General features: G+C 33.6%; 1 protein-coding gene across 1 annotated transcript; it reads right to left on the minus strand.

The window, feature by feature from the left end:
* Positions 1 to 555: 555 nt before the first annotated feature.
* Positions 556 to 12653, minus strand: LOC128190043 (transport and Golgi organization protein 6 homolog). Its single transcript, XM_052861920.1, has 17 exons — positions 12631 to 12653; positions 10932 to 11020; positions 8420 to 9465; positions 7489 to 7627; positions 7056 to 7174; positions 6286 to 6448; positions 6105 to 6178; positions 5735 to 5847; positions 5366 to 5557; positions 5100 to 5208; positions 4609 to 4842; positions 3992 to 4117; positions 3598 to 3756; positions 2890 to 3406; positions 2519 to 2670; positions 1220 to 1333; positions 556 to 783 (listed from the first exon to the last, which is right to left on the minus strand). The coding sequence occupies exons 2-17, from the start codon at positions 11011 to 11013 to the stop codon at positions 598 to 600; spliced, it is 3525 nt and encodes a 1174-aa protein (XP_052717880.1). The 5' UTR covers positions 11014 to 11020; positions 12631 to 12653; the 3' UTR covers positions 556 to 597.
* Between the last annotated feature and the right edge of the window lie 1493 nt (positions 12654 to 14146).

A 14146-nucleotide genomic window follows, 5' to 3' on the forward strand; every position in this document is an offset into this window, starting at 1 on the left:
ACCTGGTCAAATTCCCGTTTCGCACACATTTTTTCGATACCTAATTTACAAATGTGTGCAAAACGGGAAGAAACCGTATGACTGTTAACCAATGGTTACACCGCCGTTATCTGTAACTGAAGAAGGAAGTTAAAACATATTCCTATACATGTCATATCAGCAGGTACAAGTACAGATATCATCAACCTTACACTTGTACATGTACTGATGAAAGATATACCTACATGTGTCATTAGGTCAATATATACCGGTACAAGTACATGAATATATGAAAGGGAGGTCTGCTTTCTCTAAGGACGAATTTCTCCCACAGTCACAAATAAATTTCTAACAACATGTTCTTTCTTAAATGTATTGTCAGTGGTTAGGGCTAGGGTTAGGTGAGATTCTAATCACTGACTTTAAAGATAACAAGATATCTAAGCTGAATGAGAAACAAGACACTTTTCATAATGTATTTGTGTATAGCATGCTCACTGAACTTTAAAACATCAATTGATATCTCTATTGTACTGGTGTCTACCCATTTAACTTGAAAACATGACATATGCAGCATTTGTCAAAATATTTCGTTTATTCAAAATCAAGAGTGGATTATTAAAATTCAGCATCACGAATTCGTATTTTCTTCTGTAAGACCTGTTTAGGAAACAACACTTCCTTCATGATGTCCTCTAACTCGTTGTGGGCCAGCACAATTTGTCTCTGTACTCCTTCATCTTTCTCTGATTTCAATGTCAACTTCAGCAGCTGGTATAATTCCCTCATCACTGAATCCAAAATCTGTAAAAACAGATTTACAGAATAAAATGCTTAATTATGCGATTAAAAATAAACAAACAGCTAGATTACTATTATATAAACTCTGTTAACTAATTGATATTTTCACTTTGTGCATCTTTCAAAAAATGAAATTCTGATGGGGATCAACTGTATTTGACACTCACATCAATCAATCGGAAACTAACATAGTTATTTACTATATTTTGCATGTATGAGTGATTTCTATCATAAATCATGTCTTTAATTCAGCTATTGGACTTGTATTACAATTTTATTTCTGATCCATTATTCTTTATTTATCAGCATTAATCTTTGAAGCTTTTTTTCTTTGAATCCAAGTTAATTTCTTATTCAAATTAAGCAATGGTAACATCCTAATAGTCAGCTAATTTTCTAGGATCCAATTTTTAAGAAAATCAGTAAACTGGACAATTACTTGAATGGCACTTTTCCCTAGACCCCTCAGTGTCAGAGCGAGGGTCATTGCCGAGGCCTTCCTAACTTCAGCGTCGGAATCGGACTTCAACAAAGCACTGCAGCAAGCAAAAACCTGTTTTAAGAGTCAAAAGAATGCTCATTTACACAGAATCATCTCAATGTTGATAATGTTGACTTATATAATGTGCATATTACAATAAGCGTAAGATGTTTGGCAATCATTGATTTTCTTACACATTGGCATTAATTTGATTTAGCTTAATTCTGGATATTTATATCAATTCTATCTGTGAATAATTTAATTATAGATCTGGTTGTGATGCAATTTCTGATTGGCTAAAAAAATAATTTATATTGTATGTACGTCACAGTTACACTAACGTCAAAAATGTATCAATCCGCCTGACATCTCAGTTAAATTTTGTATAATCTGATGTCATTTTAAAGGACAAATGACTGTTTCTATCTCAAATAATTTTTAAAAATTAAATTATAGGCAATGAATTCAATATTTATTAGTTTTATTCAATAAAAAGTTGTTTGGAACATTTTACGCCTTTTTATAAACTGTTTCGGTGTTTATAAAGCGTAAGCTGCCCCAAACCATTTTATATTGTATAAAACTAGTAAATATTGATTTCTGTCCTTAAATAACATTTAGCTAAAGGAGCCTTCTGCTTAAAAAGCTTAAAGGGACTTGGACACGATTTTAGATCAAAAGTTTTATTTTTATTTTTTATTTATAAAATGGTTTACTGGTGCATTTTAAATGATTGACCAAAATATTGAATGTTAAAGTCAAGTTACAAGCGAGATACAAAGGTAAGAATTGATTGTTATGTAAACAAAGCTCGAGTCTTATAGTTGTTTACAATAAATGTAATGAAGAGAATTACCATTTCTTAGACAAAATGACATGTAAAAATCAATATAAACTTATTCAATATCTTCATAAATACTATTATCAACAAAAGAAATATACACTTGATTGAAACTTACACCAATACAACACATATGTAAAAAATGACAATATTTGAGATTTGTTTACAAAACAAAGAATTGTGAACTCTGTATCTTGCTTATAACTTGATATTTGACTTTCAAATTTTGACATATCATAATAAACTTCTATATTTATCAATATAAACATTGAAAATGGAAAAATAAAATTTGAAAATTTTAAGTAAAATCCTGTCCAAGTCCCTTTAAAAGAATACATAACTAAATGAAATACATTTACTGTTTACATTTACAGTAAAATATTTTTACATTAAAATGTACGTGATAGTTTATCAACCTCTTGAATGATGGGTCCCAGGTTAAACCTAAGCACCGAGCAGACCTCCCCTACATTGGACATACTGCTAGCTCTGATCAGTGGGTCAGGATCTCGGGCTCCCACCAAGAAGGCTGATAAAAGGAGGTCTCTATACTTTGGTGCCAGATCACCTATAATGTATAATTACAGTTATGTCAGGAAAACAAGAGCAAAAGAAGTCTGATGAATCCAGATAAAAAGGTTCTCTTCCAATCTTAGCAAATGTACACTTTAAAACCTGCACAGAGAGAGGGGCAATAGCTGCCGATTACATTTTAGTAAAGTAATAACTAGTACAGTACTCTAAATCACTGGACTGTTTGAAATCATCTATCAACTCAACAACTTACCAAGATTTCTGGAGGTTTGCACTAGGCACTCCCCCACCTTCATCCTGGTCTCTGCACCATGCTTGCCACCAGTTTGACCTGGTAACTTTCCACTTTTGTCTGTACTCTGTGATACACTTCCTCTGAACTCCTGGACAAGACAAGGTATGACAATGTCAGGGAAGATGTCTGCCATGGCTACCAACCCATTGACGGATGACAGGTAGAGATAGGAGTCCGGATGACTCAAGTTCTCCTGGAAGATCTTCAGGATCATTCCCTGTTTACTCACAGCTTCTGGATCCCTCTGCTTCATCAAGCGGCACATGGTAATCAGAGCATGACCCCTGACGGGAATTAAAGGGTCACAAATCTCCTCCATTGCTTGTTCCAGCTCTGACTTTTTATTGTTATTTCTTTCACGACTCCTGTCTGTTTTGTCACTGATCTTACAAGATTGAGTTTTGTCAGACAACTCCTCAATAAGAGGTTTGGCTTTTCTGTCCTCTGGCTCTGGAGAGTCTTTGGTCTTTGATACCTACAATGCATCTTCCAAATCATAAGAAGTTCTATTATTAAAATAACTAGTATTAAAATAACTAGTATATTCAAAACAATTGAGATTTTGCTGAAATGTTTCTTTTTAAAAAAACCTCTATCTCTATAAATTTGCTAAAGAGTGATCCTATGACCAAATAATTATGCAAACTAAAATGATTTATTTTTAACCTTCTTCTGTAACTTGTCAGACCACACAGCACCATGAGTTGCTATGGCAATTCTGAGGTCAGAGGCCATTTCCTGTACACTAAGGTCAGAGTGAACTTTGCTGACTGTGTCTAGTAGAGGCATCAGAATCTGCATATCATCTCTGTCTTTTTCATTCATCTACATATACATTGTTTTTAATATTACATCAGATTTAACTTGATTTTAGTTACCCAGAAATACAAAATTTTCAAACACAAATAACCATATTAGACAGATTTTACAAAGTTTTGGAAATACATGTAGTGACAACTTAACAAATTAACAATGCTTTACATGACCCCTAATCTAATCCTAGTTTTAATGGAGTTTACTAGAAACAAAAGTTGAGAACGTGTATGGAAAATATGAATACCTCAACAGCACCAGATAACATGGCAGTCAACAATCCCATTGCCATGGTTAGAGTCTCGCTTTCAAAATAGCCAGTCATCTCATCATCTGATTGGCTGCAGATCTGTATGGCCCTTTCTAAGGTTGCCTAGAAAATCAATTTTAATAAGGTTAACAATCATAGTGTATTTCGGACTATCTCCACTATGTATGCACATACCATGTCAGTGATACGTTGAAAATTATGAATATACAGCACTGATATCAAACATTATCCAGACCACAGACAACAGCTGTATAACGAAAAAAATATCCATGTAACATACATATGAATTTATTTGACATACATTAGAAATCTACCTAATTACATTCTCCTTAAAGTTACATATACATTTTTCATTCATGTATACTGTATAAAGGAAATTATTCGCCCCCTTTTTATTTTTGCCCCTTAATTTCGCCCTCATTGTCAGTGAGCAAATATGAGACTGGGGGAATTCCAATGTTTTAAGTAATCTTTTATTACACAAGCATGTCTAGTCGAATTTTAGACAGGGAACACCATTTGCAAGTGTAGAAGGGCGAAAATAACACAGGGAAAATATAACCCACTCTTGCTTTTGTAATGAGGAGACTGACCTGTACAAATTGGAGTGTTTGTGAGGGGCTCTTGATACAGCTAGGCCCTAGGTCCTCACATAGCTGGGCCAGAACATTGAGGACCATCACTTTCTGGTGGTAGGACCTCAGTTCCTGGTGTTGTCGGTCCTCAATGTCTAACAAAGTCTGTGAGGAATCTGAAGGAGCAGAGAAGGATTCTTGAGGTCCTGGAACCTCATTGGAGATTTCATGGTGTATTATCCTCTGCAGCTCCTAGAAATGAAATCAAAGCATAGAATTGTCTGATTTCATATGAAATAACACATCACATTAAATCATACTAGATATTTTGAAAAAAATCCTAGAATATTAAAACAAGGATTCTAGCTTTCAAAAACCTGCATTAAATTTTTCGATATACATGTACATGTATGATAATAACACATGTCCACAAGTTTCTTTAAACAACAAAAATCTACTTAATGTTCCTATAACCTGTAACATGTAAATGTAAGATATGATGTTAGTACCTGTAAAGTGAAGATAAGGAAATCCCCAGTTATCCCTGACTGCTGTAGAGGCTTGAGGATGTCCACCATAGCCCCTACAACTCTGATGTAGTCTTTCTCACTGGTATCACTGAAAGAAACAAAGATATAATCATCAGAATCACACACCAACAAATACTTTGGTACTTGGTTAACAAAGTCTTTGAATCAATGCTTCATATTTTAATTTCAACTAAGCAGGTTAGAAACAAATATTAGTAAAATTTCAAATTAGTGTAAAAGCAAACCTTTCAAGTCTTGTTACTATGACTACACCACCCTGGCCTCCTGCTGCAAAGGTCAAATTAGGATGTATGACCTTCATGGATTTCACACCAGGGTCTGTATTATCTTGTAACAGTAGGAATTTTAAAACAGACAAACAGAGTTGTTGGTCCATATTCTTCAGCACAGATACCAGTAATTCTTGTGATGGGGAACTGAAAACATTTTTATTTGAAAAGTATCTATCTAATTTCAAGAAATTATTTTCATCAGACCTTTTTCTTTTGTTTTTCAATATTTAGAGCAATTGTCATTTTATTAGCCAATATCAAAATTACCAAAATTGAAACAGTGTCATCTTACATATCTAAATCTGGTTCATACTGCCATACCTTAAATGTGAAGGTCCTTTCCTTGTGAAACAGAAAAGCTCAAAAAGAGGCTGGCAAACAGGAAGTAAGGACGTGTACAGAGAACTGCATGGTTCCACTCCCCCGATAAACACCTGAAACACCACAAGAATTTTATTCACAAAATTGCATCGCAAACTTATAATGCATGGTATGCAAATCTACATAAATACAATTTAATTTATTGCCTTAATTCTCTCAATTGCATGTCATTTAGAAGTTAAATCCCATATTTTGGATGAAAAAAAGTTAGAACTTTTAACCACAATATGCTACAGTGAACTATGTATATGTAAATAAAATTCTCAATAATTTACAATCTTTTCATACATATAAGGTTCCTATTACCTACCTTATGAAGACCTTCAATGCAGTCTCGAATTTCTCCTTCAGATGCTATGATAAATTGCTTTTCTTGACTTGTTTCTGGACAAAGAAAAATACTAGGATAATATATGACAGGAAAACATCTTTCATAAACTACATTTATGAAGTATAAAATTACACATCCAATGAGTTAAGATCCTGCATACCATGATATTCCGTGCTGTATATGAGAGGCCGACACATAGGTTTAATCAGATACTTCTCTGCCAGTGATGTGTTTTGGACCGTCATGGAAGAAATCGTGGTACAGGCCACACGGAGCAAACCATGACCTATCTGTCTGTCCTTGGGATGCAGCAACTGCAAAATCTGCCAAAAACATCATGAAAGTTTCTCTCTCTCTCTCTAGCTAAGAAACTGTTACAGTAAAACATCAAAGCAAAGAGCCAGGGATGAGCTATTTTGACTTATAAATGTAATTCATTTTATTAGAATTCAGGGATATGGTAACTAAAAAAAGTAATTGTAATTGAGCATCATTCATTACATTTTTCAATGTAATTTGAAGTCATTAAAATAGGCCTTTGTGTCTCCCTCTAATTACAAGTAAATGAATACATTTGAATACAGTAAAATTTTTAAATGTTTTAGGGATAAGGTGAATGAAATTGACTTTACTGAAAGCATGAATTCCTACTAGCGTTTACCATATATCTGGTTTCCCATGTTACAAAATTTGCGAAAATGGTGGAAATCTGTAACATTTTTAATTTGCGTCGGTCATTTTTTGCAATTTAAAAAGTTCTTATAGAAAATGATACAGGATATATTTTCTGTGTATCCAATCATTTGCAATTAAGAAGAGATTGCAAAAGAAGTGAAAATTAAATTATCGCGAAAATTACCAGATATACGGTATACTGTAACCAAGGTGAAGGGTATGTTAATTGATGATGTATTCATAATGTACATGTACCTGCGGTGAAATTTTCTGGTAGTATTCTTCAAGTGATTCAATGTTGGAAGGACAGGTAGCAATCACTTTTGCGACAGCATCAAACTTTCTCCAGTCCGGTGGACCACAGCTACTGTCATCTGAATAGTCACAATACAGTAAAACATGACTACTACGCCTATTACAAATTCACAATTCTAGCAAAGTCTGTTTCATTCCCCTAGTCTTAAAATGTATTATAAACATATTGGATATAGGAAATTATCTTAATAACAAATCAAGATTGCTCATCTCTGGCACTTCTCTATAGAAGTGTTTGACTGTGCATAGAAACTTAAGTTTAAAATTACCTTCACTTTGTCTTGTGTGTGATGAAACACTGTAAAACTGAAGGGAAAAAAACACATTTAACTAAAAAATTGTTAATTGTTAAATCAAAACTGGCGAGCTTTACCTGGAACATTTCCCAGCATCCCTTTAATGATGTTGAGAACTCCATTGGGTCCAGTTAAAATGTTGGATAACATTCGACCACACACCTTCCTCAGCCACTGTGGTGACTGACTCAGTGCAAATTTACGATTCACAGATTGCTGAAAAAATATCCTAATATCAGGTACAAATTTTTACTGTGATAATGCTACTGTAATCTTTTAATTGTCCTTCAAAAACCTTTTTGTGTGTGTGTGTGTGGGGGGGGGGGGGGGGGGGGGGGGAGGGTGACTTCCATGTTTCCATGTCTCATAAGGAAGGTTTTACAGTTTCACATTTAGTTTATTGTAGTGAGAGTCAGGTGACAATTGTTGACAGTTGTACAAATGCAATTCAATATAGAATCAGAGACCCAATATCAATTCAGTGGATTCAAAAACAATCACTCAAAACCTATAAATACATGTACATGTAAATGTTTCATATACTTGTAATATTACTTTTATTATTACAACAAAATCATTTAACTATGCACAATTTTGTATAAAATCAGAATGAAACAGACAAGGCCATGTGATTTGTGCAATATATAAAAAGTGCCTGTTTGGGAGGATAACAGTTGAAATTGACACCCAGAGGAAACCACTGTCAACCGACGCGAAGCAGAGGTTGACAATGGTTTTCAAGGGTGTCAATTTCAACTGCTATCCTCCCAAACAGGCACTGTTTATTTCATTATACTGAATGTCTTAATTTTAGAGAATTTTTTACTGCTTTACGTGAATTCTACGTCGAACCGTACGCACATAATTTACACGCATGTAACAATTCGTTGTGTTACCTGTTGCTAATTGTGTTGCTAACGCTGAGGTTAACAGAACGAATTATAAATTGCGTCTAAACCAATCAGATTTCAGTATTTAACATGAAAGTATAATAAAATAAATTGTTACCTTTTTAGTAAAACTTGGTCCTGGAGCACCTTGCAGAATCAGAAGTTCTCGGACCAGCAATGAAGGATGGACCTTCTTGGTGAGATCAGCAAGAGATTCCTCACAAAATGAGGTGTCTACCATCCACTGGTCAGAAGGCGATGGACCGTGACCATCATATTTAGATTGTTGCACATCAGAACTGGTTACAAATGTCTCATCTTTTGTTTTGTTGTCCACTTTATCTGCTGTTTTGTAAAATTGATTGTCTGATTCATTCTTTTTTATCTCTGCCTCTGTCCCATTTGTGAAATCCATTCTCCCTTTTTGAGTAACCATATCAACCACAGAAGCAGGAGTCAAGCTTCCAGATCCTGAGCTCCCACTCTCCTTGGCTGTTCCTTTCTCCTCTTTGTGATCAGCTCCTATACATATCTCTGGAGATGTCTTGTTTTTATCAACAGCCGTCTGTTTCCCATGAACAAGTTGTAACAAAGCAGCCAGAATGTCATTAAGATGACGGGACAGTATAATCTGCCCCAGGGAGGGAGAATCTAAGCAAGTCATCAGCACCCACACAGTCTGAAGAAGAGACACATAATGCTCATGACCAGACAAAGCAGTCAACATTGAAGACTCCAACAGGAGTTTCCCAAACTCTGACCGCCTCTCTATAGGGATACCGATTCCTGGTTGTAGATGAGGGCAGAGTCCTAGAACCACAGTGAACTGGAGAATTGAGAGGACAGTCTTCTGTTGGCCCACACTCAAGGTGTCTGGAGAAAGAGGAGGGGCCTCATTTGGTTTCAAATTCTTCTGTTCCGTCTTCTTAAATTCTGACATCTTTTCTTTCAGAGCAACATGAAGTGTATACAACAAAACTAGACACACTTCTAGAAATGTATGCAAAGTGGAATCAGTTCTGTACTTGTGTTTCAGTCTGTTTCTATTTTTTTGGAAAACTTCCTTGAATTCTGAACTTTTTCTCTCTAGTGATTCCCAAAATGCTTTTAGGCCAAGACTTAAGGCTGCACCAAATACACAATTTGTTTGCTCCAACCCAGCATCTGGAAAAAGAAGTTACATTATAAAATTTTGATGTAAAATACATTGGTTTTTATATGCATGATTAAAGCTTAAGCTACATAACAAAACATATACATGTATGTCATGTAGCTTGAAATATGTACATGTACAGTAATAACATAATGGTTTCATTTTTGAGAGTGACTTAACAACATAACTAACATGCTTGTACGTACTACATGTATTATGTATGTACCAGTATGTATATTCCAACACTACATCTACACATGAACTTACTACCACAATTCAGATTTTCTAAACTTGCCATTGATAGAGTATTACTTTTGGTTCTAAAGAAGAAATAAGACTATTAATAGTAACATTAACATTATCAATATGTAATCAATAATGCTTAGTCTTTCCACTGTATCAAAATATATACAAAAGCATTACAGCATTCCAACATATTTGTAGTATGTTTCTCAGCCATAAAAAAAAATGTTACAACTTCTTTATGTGTAAGATTACATGTATTTTCCACACATGTTTATGCTTTTTGTGAATATGTTTGGGGAAACATGATGTTGAATCATTCACATATTTTGTAATTACTTACATACAAACATTCCAAGGATCTGAATAAATAATTTGTGCATACTTTGGTACTGATTTACATTAACCAGTTCAATAAATTCATCTGACTGCATTAGTAAGCATAACTGTTTTCACATTTGTTTCAGGGAATGGAAAATTATATGTATTTATATATACCTCTCTTCATGTCCTCTGAATACATGGTATAGTTGGATTAAATATAGAGCATAAAAATACTTGACAGAAATGAAAACTAAAAAAGTAATGTATGAATATAAAATATTGACAATAATTGATAAATTACAAGAACGAATAAAATTGATTGTTTTCAAAACTGGCACTTTACCAAGAGAATTATTTTTTTCAAAATACATTTCCTTGAAACAAATTAATTATTCATAATAAAAAAGTAAAACAAAATATTCCGAGAAATGATTCTATTTCCAAATGATCAAATGGAATAATTATCCATGTTGTCAAAATTAGAAGATCTAATGATTGATTTGCATTTGCCATATTGTAATTGTTAAATAAAATAATTTATAGAATGGTGGATTTCTGATCATTACTTTGAGGTAATGAATTTTTAAAATAAACTTGTTTGTAAATAAACTTGAAACTTTATGATTTTCAAAATCATTTTTTGATGTTTAAAATCACAGCTCTCCGAAAATAAATTGTTACTCATCACCAATTATAGTAAGTTTAACAAATTTCATTAGTAAACTGATCTGTCTGTTCACATATCAGCATGACATTGCTGTGTATTGCATGTTTGCCCACCATATAGAATGAATCATTATCAGTTATTAGTTTTGTTTTATGGAATACCAAACAAAACCATTTCAGGTTGAGGCAGATGAGTTAAATACTCTAGATAATTGACATCATGTTGAATAGAAATACATATTACCTTTGTCTTTTCTTAATTCAGGTGTTACTAAAATTTTCATCAGATGAAACACTTCATTGATATCTATTCCATGCATTGCCATGATATATCTGTAGAAAAAAAATTAAGAATTTTCTTTTACATTACAAAATATTGGTACCTGCATATTGCATAATGATTGCATGTATCAATAATATTGGTGTAGATTCAGAAAAACTTGATAAATTTCAGGATAGCCCTTCCTAGCTGCAGTTCTGTGGCTCTACAAGAAAATTCTTGACATACTGTCTTGGATTGATTATCTTAATTTTTAAACACATTTTATGGGAATAATTCATACCCAAAAATTCTGAAGACTGATATCATCACTTTACCTGCCTTCAGCTTTCTTTTGAACATTCTTACCAACCTCAGAAAGTGAAGTACGTTAAATTCAAGTGCATCTCAGAGTTGTCATGACATGTAAACAAGTCACACTATTTCACTTTAGTGAGATGGTGAAGGTGTTTAATTAACTTATATAGCAAAATATATGTAGAGTATTTGGTATATATTTTTACAGAATTTTTAGGGAAATTTGTATAATTATTCCAAAACAAGTTTTTGTGTGCTGTAAAGTTTTTTGTATGGGAGGAACTGTAGCTCTACAGCATTTAAACATGAAATTTACAGAGCTACAGATCTGCATCTTAGTCCTTCCTAATTCATGTCTTAATATTTTGTCTCAAATTTTGGTTACTTATCTTAGTAAAAATAAGGACAAAATAAGGTCAAAATTTCAGCTCAAATATTTTGACTCATACACCATTTTATAATTTCAATGAATGAACAAATCTACATTTTTCATCATACAATTTTCCAATATTAACAACAGCTGGTGTCATTTCCAACCTCTGGGGTCTTTCCAGCAGAGCTTGGTAAAATGTCTATAGTCTGTCCCAAGACACTCATGCAGCACATTTGGTCGGTTAAATAAAAATATACATACCTGTGAAAGAAGTGCAATTAAAATTGATGAAAGGGAAAATTTCCAAAACATCTTCATTGAAACATTATCATTTTTCACTCGAAAAAAATCACAGGATTGGAAATGGATTTCTTACAGGGATTTATAATGGGGAATCTTTACATCTTTTCTCCATTCGGAAGTCACTCGAAATACCTTGTGCAATTTTTAAACGTTATCATCCAGGCTTGCTGCATTTTTTAGCCTTGTATTGAAATCTGATAAGCTAACAGGGGCATTTAAACTGAGATATATCTTGGAATTTTTTTATACTTTTGAATTAACATCGTTTGAACCCTGGGTTATTTATAAACATCGAGTAATTAAACAAAATATGAATCGATATCTTGGGACAGAGTATACACATCACAGGATGTTTAAACTTTATAAAAATAGAATCGCCATCTGTCAGTTTATTGTTATATCGTTAAAACGTCCTGTTTGACCATTTCATGAACCATCCTTAGCTCAACGGGTAAAAGATAACGTTATCTTTATTCTAATGTTTATGGATAAGGGGACACATGACACCTACGTAATACATTCGATTTCGAATTTGAAATTCTGAGAATTGCAGTATTTGCTTGGATTTTGCATCCTTTTAGCTTGTAATCCACAGTATAAAAGTGTGGTAGTATAGAGCGTATCAAGGGGTGGCGCATGAAATGGTCAAAGAGGACTGAAAAATGATGTGCTCAATTAAGTTATACAAACCAAAAAAAATCACATGTGAAATCGTACAGGAAGAATACCAATGACGCTAAAATTAAAGCAAGTCGGTAAACCAGCATGTTTCCGAACAACTTAATACTTGATATTCTTTTAAATAAAAAGTTGTCCTTGTGTTCTCTAACGTTAATTTTTTGCCAAATTTATAATTATATTTTATAGTAATATATATTTTATTTTCCTTGGTGGCCTGTCTTATTTTCAAAATTGTGAAATGAAAATAATTTTTTTAAACCATAAGTATAACGTTATAAGTTTATGGAACGGATAAGTGATTGATAACGTTAATTTGCTTATTAACAGCTAATTTGCTTCCAACTAAAGTTTGAACAAATATGTCTATTAATCATTTTAATGATTTTTGTATAAATCTATACTGTTTATATTCCCCCATCAATGACCCTCTAGGGACATGCATAATTTATATAGTACATTGTACATTGATCGCTTTTAAATATAGCGCCGTCCTCTCTGTTAATACTAAATATATCTTTGATATATGCAGTTAGCCCAGTTTCCACATACAACACTGATGTGGGGACTTTTCAAAAAATATAATCCCTCGTGCAGGAATTCAGTGGCGCAGTTTCATGCAAAACGGTAGGATTGGTCTGAACAGCATGAATTGTATCAACGTCATCAATCGAATTGATATGAACTGTTACTCTACACAATAATCGAGTCCTAAACAATGGCCCACTCTGCTCTTAGATTGCATTGAGACTACGGGCTAGGTACGAGGGGATTGCCGCAATCAGTGCCCTACATGGACAAAAATTCATGACATCAGTTAAAGTGTCTGATAATTTAGGCAGGTGTCTGATAAATTAGAAATCACAGCACCACAGATTACTTCAATATAATTTCCGCGACCCGAAGCTCCACTTCTGGCATCCGATTATAACAAGGACGGGGGTAATCATAAAATTTGTAATCACATACTTATATTGATGCCCCTAATGGAAGGGCTAGACCTTGTTCAGATCAAAATGCCGACAATCGATGTCGAACTAAATTTCTGAGATGCGAATTATCAATTTCCCATTAAGGGAATATGCCGAGTATTCATTGCCATTGATACATTTTATTCCCGGTAATCCTTATAAAGACGACGCAAAAACTCGTAAATGCTCCGAAATTCAGTGCTGGTTTTTGTAATATCACCATTTTAAGAATATATATCTCTTCTTGTTCTTTCTCGTAAGAGATACAAGTATCAAAACATATCACTTTGAATTAAAGAGATATCTATCAAAATCAAAGAAATGTCACTTTTATTATCTTTTTAGATATCTCTTTGAAAAGTATTATACATGTATTTGAGAATCACCTATTTTCTTGATAAATAGTAAAAACGGCTTGCCGTAATTTGTGGTTGAAACAATGCGGTAGGATGCCCGAAAAATGGGCGCATTGTCTAACCCAAGGCTCAAGTGCACTTACAAGTAAGAAAAGTCGGCCGTACTGTTTACGTAGCCATTAATGTTTTAAATACGTAAAC

The sequence above is a fragment of the Crassostrea angulata genome, chromosome 6 (genome assembly GCF_025612915.1).
Source record: "Crassostrea angulata isolate pt1a10 chromosome 6, ASM2561291v2, whole genome shotgun sequence".
Classification (NCBI taxonomy): Eukaryota; Metazoa; Mollusca; class Bivalvia; order Ostreida; family Ostreidae; genus Magallana; species Magallana angulata.

Excerpts from the sequence above, each read along its gene's own strand:
- LOC128190043 (XM_052861920.1), bottom strand. The coding sequence starts at position 11,013 with ATGGCAATGCATGGAATAGATATCAATGAAGTGTTTCATCTGATGAAA. Across the intron at positions 9,466-10,931 it reads TGAATTAAGAAAAGACAAAG|ATGCTGGGTTGGAGCAAACA; the intron begins GTAATATGTATT and ends TTCTTTTTCCAG. Across the intron at positions 4,118-4,608 it reads AAACACTCCAATTTGTACAG|GCAACCTTAGAAAGGGCCAT; the intron begins GTCAGTCTCCTC and ends TTGATTTTCTAG.